The following is a 7776-nucleotide window of genomic DNA, read 5'->3' as shown; positions in this document are numbered from 1 at the left end:
AGAAAAACCCAAACAAACGCGTCACGCTCTGTTAGTCACTCCGGGTCACATATACGGTATATTTTGAGTGCAGCAGAAACGGGGTACGAAATATACGGTATATTTTGGAATATACCGTATAATATCCACAAACGATGGGGATATTTATGCGGTATATATACCGCATATATATACGGTATATTTTTTATGAGACCCATTTCTGCTGCCAAAAAATATACCGTATATAAAATATACCGTATATATACGGTATATTTTTGGCAGCAGAAACGGGGCCTTAATCAACTTTTGTTCCCTTAATTTAATAATAAATCATACATAAGATACATACACTTCAAGAAGATGAAATAAAAAATAGGTGTTCCCGAGCATTCTGACGATCTATATAAATTTTAAAATTTAGCATATTTTCACCATTTTGTTAACTTACACGTGCTCAGGTAGCGAGGTCACGGCCCGCCCGACGAAAGCGCGTCCAAATCATTGGTTTAGTTTATGAATGGACGCGTCGTGGACGCAAATTGGACGGACACTCGACATGTCCGTCTCGTCCAAAAAGGGGCAGTTATTCTCGCTGGTACTGTAGAAGAAAATATATTGCACAAAGTTGTTCGTAGAACATTTTGTAAGTTCCATTTCAACTTGGTTCCACTTAACATGTGCATACTGACATGGACAGCTGGTTATTGCACATTTTGAATAATAAATTGGTACCGGATGAAAATCGTCGTCAAGAATAAATATGAATCGAATGTAGACTGCATCAGTAAAATAGTAGAAAAAATATTGCACACAGTTATTCGTAGAAGGTTTTGTATATTCCATTTCAACTTGGCTCAACTTAACATGTGCATACTGACCTGGACAGCTGACTACACAGACCCTTTCACACACCGGTAATGCTATTCTTTCAAATTCGCTCTGCCGGCCTAGGTTTATTGTGCTAAAATTCACGTATTTGAACAAAGTTTGGTGTTGTTGTCACAATTGCATCAATATCCACTCCAAAACACTTTGTGATCATCATTAAAGGGATATTGTGTTGGGGTAAACGAGAAAGTAAAGGAAATAAACGAGACACAACAGAGCAAAAATACAGCAGTGTTCATGGTATGACGCTCTCTTTATATTATCTTTAATGATATCATTTATAGGAAAAATGTGATATTTGTGAATTTTTGCGTATGAATATATATACGGTTATGTGACTAAACTTCATTGTGAACCATTTGATTGGTCAGTTTTAAAGATCTTAACGTTGAAGTTGAACTCGTTTTTTTTTTATTGTTTTGCAGATTCAAAATGGATGAAAAAGATGTAGAATTCCAAACATTTCTGAGAGAACTAAGTGAACACTATTCTGGTGTAAAGATGCGATGGCTGAGAATGCTTCTATTTGGTATTATGCCCATTGGAACTTTTGATATGATGATGGTTGATGAAAAATCAGCCCTAGTTTTATTTAATCAACTTACTCACCTTGGATGTATTTCCAAAACTGATGTGAAGCTGTTGTCGGACATTGCTGAAGTAACCATGATGGCCTTAGCAAAAAAACACATAGACAAATATAAGAACACTATCCAAAGTAGTGATACAGCAGGTGTAGGATTAACAGCGTATCGCAGAGCAATGTTTAATGTGCTAACTAACACTGGCAACAACGATTTGATGACGGTTATTGGTTTCTACCAACTGAGTGCCTACAACTATAACAATATATGGGATGTTGTATATCACATTGAGAAAGCCGGACGCTTGTATTCACAAGACGACCGTGACACTTTTGCAAAACTTATAAACCGACATGCACAAAGTTTTCTAAAAGGTAGATCGCCACATTATTATGCATAGTATACTTACTTGAGATCATTTGATTTAAATAGAACCTAATTAATTACCTATTTTTTAAATGTGTATTTAACTATATAACAAAGTTTATTAGTTATAATTTATTCTGACTAGTTAGACTACCACTGATTGTGAAGGCGTTTGTTGTGTAAGAGAATGTACTGTATCTGGTGGGTGAAGCTCTGTGATGGCATTGTCGTTTTTCAGTAGTTTGCCTTTGGCGCTTCATGAACTAATATACTGAAAATATGAGGGCGTATGAATTGATCTCTGGTGCGCATGAGTACAATTGAGGGACTAGTGCTGTTCCGCCCTACCGCCTCGAGAGTGTTAAAGAGTCGTTATCCAATCAAGTTTGAACAACACCATGAAAGCCCCAGTGGTCTAATGGTTAGGACCGGTTCCGGGTCCGAATCCCGGTTGGGGCGACTTTTTCTTATTCTCACAGATTTCCTCATCTTTATCGTTTCAAATTAATTAAACAAAATAACATCCATGTTAAGTCCGAATAAAAGTGAACACTGTGCAGACTTGTAATAAACCATGATAGGGCTGGTCATGGAGACTTTATATATTTTGTTTTATATTTCGAAGTATAATCCAATTTCTGGGACCTTAGTAACTAAATTTTCTTAGCTCCATCCCAACCATGATGGGCTGGTTCTGTAGACTTATAATTTTGTTTCATATATCAATGTATAATTGCAATTTATACTAATTTATGAGGACCTAGCAGCTTTATTTTTCAAAATTTTCTTACAGATCAGACCAAGGGTGTTAGTTTCGCACCCCCAGTTAGCAACCAGCCGATAAATATAGGCATATTAAACTTTAAATGTAACTTCATTTTTAAAATTGAAAGAATGGATTTGCACACAGTCATCGCATCAGAGGGGCTAAATTCCCAAACCGGGGGTTGAGGCTTCTATGCGAGCGAAGCGTGAATAACTAGGCTTAGGGCCCCTTTTGAAGGAAAGGTTGTGAAATGTGTTTTGAGAGTTTATTTAGTGCTACCTCTTTAATTTGGTCAGATAATTGTCTACTATATTGTCTATTTATAATGTTATTGCATTTGAACTTTTGACAAGCTAATCCAATTTATTTTGTTATTTTCGACCAACTGAGCTTCAAATTGTTGTCAGAGTATATTCAGCTGTATTTAAGGAGATTCTGTATTACATTTTCAACTAACTTTTTTGGGGATATTAATTATTCCCTATGCAGCACTATACATTTTGATCTGATTAAAAAGAATATCATGACAACAAATTTTTCACCATTTTTTTTGCCGAACCATATCTCTACAGTACAAACTTGAATGCAATGCAATCAAAACAAAATACTGAGTGATTGAAATCGGCGAAAAAAATGTTATCGTTCTTGTGTTTATTGGAGGGAAAAAGTATGATCGTTTTTCTTATTGGTAGCATGCTACATGAGAGTGCCTTTTCCTGTATTCGTGTTGAATTAATGCTCCCAGTAATATTTTTAAAGAGGTATAGAATATATCATTGTAAATTTAGATTTTGTCCTGTCATTTATTAAACAGGGCAAGTGGCAACCAGTAGCAATGAAGAACAAGGAAGTCGAAAAACGGCTACATCAGAAATTGGTTAGTTGCTTCAGTTATTAAAACTTTCAATATATTGAAATAAAGTCCTTTTTGATATGTTTAACTTGACCACATGAACAATGATACTGTAATAGGAAGCTTAAAAATGTAAAAGCATTGGTTACTATTTTACATAAGTAAGCCTACATTATGTTACTCTCGGAGATAGCAGAAGCCTAATTTTTTTAATCTGCATTTACAACGCTTGCTCACTGACTTACATAAAAAGAGTCAATAATAATCTACAAAAACCACAAACTTTAACTTGCAATATAAATTCTTACATTACAGACTAAAACACAAAACAACATTTACGAAATAATTAGAACAAGGAAACTAATTCTGTCCATGTTCCCTCTCATCATGGCATCTAAACACTGCACACTATCATTGCTGCAGTCAGCAGGTATGAAATATTTCTGTTATGGGAGCAGAATTTAAATGACAAGAAATAATAATGACACTTTCATACTTTATACGGTTTTAGGAGATTTTATTAATTTTTTTACACCAAAAGTCAACAGGATATGGTCGGCCGTGAATCTTTATTTCTTTCAGATTTGGGATAAATTTATTTTCTGTTCGACACTACCTTCCGATGGATTACAAATTGTGTTTGTCACCCTCTATAATGCCGTCTATACAATTCATATTTTTATATGACTGGTTGGTATAAAATGCTCAAAAACAACCAAAGGTTGAAATGAAGAGTTTACAATAATTCAGAATCCCTAAACAGTACATTAAACTAAACAACAAACAGAAGAAATGTTTAACAATATTAAGAAACAATTAACAATTTTAATTCATTTATTATGTCATTTAAAGATGTATTGTCCCTTTGATTAATTCCAAAAATTTTTTTTTTTTATTTTGAAAAAAAGTGGGTCATTTTGAAGTATCATAATAGTTATTAACTTTCACCAAAAATTAGTCGAAAAAAAAAATAATTTAACCAAAATACAGGTGTTTTTTTGTTCAAAAAAAAACTTTGACTTCCAGTCAAAGTTTTCAATCAAAACATATCTCATAATGCAACGCACTTATTTGGCTACTCTGTATGCATAATCATAAAACTTCCTCGCGATCTGTGTGAAAACACCTTCTCAACCGTGACAAGTTGTAACAATCCTAATTAGCATCATGCATAATGCATACTCATGGTTCGAAATCTTTGTTTACTTTCGCTTGCGACGATTTCCCAGATGAAATTTAATCTAATTAATTTACCTGTTAATTACGTAAAATTGTTGTTTTGGGCTCGAATTTTCGACTTAAAGTGAATAACTTTAATATTACTTTGATATGGCCAATTTAAATTTAGAATATTTTTTTTTTCATTTTTTGTGTTTCAAGGGACAATACATCTTTAACTGTTAAAAATAAATTATGCGACAATAAAGGTAGGACAAAAAAAAATTATTAGCTAAAAAACTGGTTTCTGATACTGATAATTATTATATTGTTTATGGATGCATTGTTGGAAATATTTTTTGAAACAGCAATAATAAATACATGGGAAAATTTAAAAGTGAATACTGGGTAGTATCCATCATCCATCATAGAGAGGATATGTTAATAATAATAGTACACTACAGTAACTATGTAACTGTGTACTGTAGTATACATTATAGCAACCAATTTTTTTTCTAGGCCACCCACCGATACGTACTCAACTGTATCAATACCTATTTATATATATTTAATTTCCTCAACAAATTGATGTAAATAAATATTGAGCTATAATAAGCATTGAATTTCGCGCTTTTTTTCGGGGCTTCCCCTAGACATACGTTCGCATTGAACGCAACGCAATCAAAACAAAATACTGAGTGATTGAAATCGGCAAAAAAATGTTATCGTTCTTTCATTAGTTACGTGTATTTATTGGAGGAAAAAGTAGATCGTTTTGCTTATTGGTACTGTAGCATGCTACATGAGAGTGCCTTTTCCTGTAAATTAGAGCTGCCATTTATCATGAATTTTATGTGTGAAAGTACCATTTCCGACCATCTGGGGCGTCATTTAACAAAGTTCGCTTCGCAAACAGCAATAATAAATACATGGGAAATTTTAAAAGTGAATACTGGTCCTACAGTAAACACTGTACATTTCCGTAACAATAAACAATTTTTAATTAGATTATCTAGCCCAGAAAAAAATATCAAACAAACAGTTAACCAATCAAAATTATACATTTTTAATCAGCAAATGTAATAATAATTTTCTGAAAAGATAGAATTTGATTATTCCTTAAAATTAAATGTGATTATGACATACTAGAGAATTGTGTGTTCAATCATAAATAAAACTAATAGTTTCTGCTGCCAATCCAAAATATACCGTACATATACCATATAATTATGAAATCCGTGCACTGTTTCCGCTGCACATACTTCGTGGGTGGGCTGTGAAAAAGTTGGCTTTCATTTTACCCAAAATGCACTTCATGAGACGGAAGTATAGATTGACCTAGAGTCTCGTGTAGTGAGGTTTATACCTGACAAAAACAAAACAATGATGGTTTCTCAAAACATCGTAGCATTGCTTTCTATTTTAAATCTAATGAGCAGAAGTGGCAACGAATTTACACCGCACATACAAGCACAATCTAGAAATGTAGAATGGGCATTGACTAGATTTATGCAAAGAAGACGACAGCGTTTGCTGATAACTTTGGCGGCTGTTCTTCTCGGAACATCCAACTTCATCGACGATGATGATGATGATGACAGGAGGGCTAGAAGAAGAGTCGCTAGGGCTAGAAGACGACCTCTTCTGTTGCCATGCAGTCTCCCCCAACCTTCGCTGCTCCCCACAATTGAATTGCAAAAATAGTTATTTCTCCAGTCCACTGAGTGACATTTTGATCTGTTGCTTGCTTATACACATGTGTGTCAATGCAGCAGAAAAACCAAACAAACGCGTCACGTTCTGTTAGTTTTTGACATCGTGCCATGGGCCGGGTCACATATACGGTATATTTTGAGTGCAGCAGAAACGGGGTACGAAATATACGGTATATTTTGGAATATATCGTATAATATCCACAAACGATGGGGATATTTATGCGGTATATATACCGCATATAATACGGAATATTTTTTATGAGACCCGTTTCTGCTGCCAAAAAATATACCGTATATAAAATATACCGTATATATATGGTATATTTTTGGCAGCAGAAACGGGCCCTTACAATAAATAATTCACAACACCAATCCAACAACAAACAATCACAATATAACAGTACATCAAGTTATACAACACCAAACGTACAGTATGACACAGCATCAACTCGTGATAACAACTCCTGATTATTATACCTCTGATCGATCAAATCTACAATAAATATTGTAAATGCAAGTTTTATTAATTGTAAGCATGGTTATAGTTAACATATGGTAAATCAGTTGCTTATACATATATAGGTGTTATGTACACTGGGAACAGCCATGTATATGTATAATTTGTCAGTGACATTCAAAAATATTATACAACAGTGTCATACACAATTATGACAATGAATTGGTCTATTATAGTTGTCTCCGACCTTTTTAATATCATGATTGTACGAAAGCCCATTAATGCCATTTGAAGTATATGTTTTTCGAACGTAATCCGTTCTAACGAATTAGTAATTCGTTTGAACGGATTAATAATCTGTTCAAACGAATTAGTAATCCGTTCAAACGAATTGCAACATATACAACAAGTGCCATTTAAAGTATATGTTGTAATTCGTTTAAACGGATTACTAATCCGTTCAAACAAATTACTAATTTGTTTAAACGGATTACTAATTTGTTCAAACGAATTACTAATTCGTTCAAACGAATTACTAATTTGTTTAAACGGATTACTAATTTGCTTAGGGCCCCTTTTGAAGGAAAGGTTGTGAAATGTGTTTTGAGAGTTTATTTAGTGCTACCTCTTTAATTTGGTCAGATAATTGTCTACTATATTGTCTATTTATAATGTTATTGCATTTGAACTTTTGACAAGCTAATCCAATTTATTTTGTTATTTTCGACCAACTGAGCTTCAAATTGTTGTCAGAGTATATTCAGCTGTATTTAAGGAGATTCTGTATTACACTTTCAACTAACTTTTTTGGGGATATTAATTATTCCCTATGCAGCACTATACATTTTGATCTGATTAAAAAGAATATCATGACAACAAATTTTTCACCATTTTTTTTGCCGAACCATATCTCTACAGTACAAACTTGAATGCAATGCAATCAAAACAAAATACTGAGTGATTGAAATCGGCGAAAAAAATGTTATCGTTCTTGTGTTTATTGGAGGGAA

The 7776-nt window shown here is 33.6% G+C and overlaps 1 protein-coding gene across 1 annotated transcript in view; it reads left to right on the top strand.

Annotated features, from left to right (window-relative positions):
- Nucleotides 1-1320: 1320 nt before the first annotated feature.
- LOC140053423 (uncharacterized) overlaps nucleotides 1321-7776 on the top strand; it is a 55598-nt gene continuing 49142 nt past the window's right edge. Inside the window, exons 1-2 of the mRNA XM_072098489.1 lie at nucleotides 1321-1825; nucleotides 3398-3460. Of these exons, the coding sequence (XP_071954590.1) occupies nucleotides 1369-1825; nucleotides 3398-3460 (520 nt within the window). The 5' untranslated portion in view covers nucleotides 1321-1368. The remainder of the gene's footprint in view (nucleotides 1826-3397; nucleotides 3461-7776) is intronic.

Source organism: Antedon mediterranea, chromosome 1 (genome assembly GCF_964355755.1).
Source record: "Antedon mediterranea chromosome 1, ecAntMedi1.1, whole genome shotgun sequence".
NCBI classification, from domain to species: domain Eukaryota; kingdom Metazoa; phylum Echinodermata; class Crinoidea; order Comatulida; family Antedonidae; genus Antedon; species Antedon mediterranea.
This window is presented reverse-complemented; position numbering and strand designations above follow the sequence as displayed.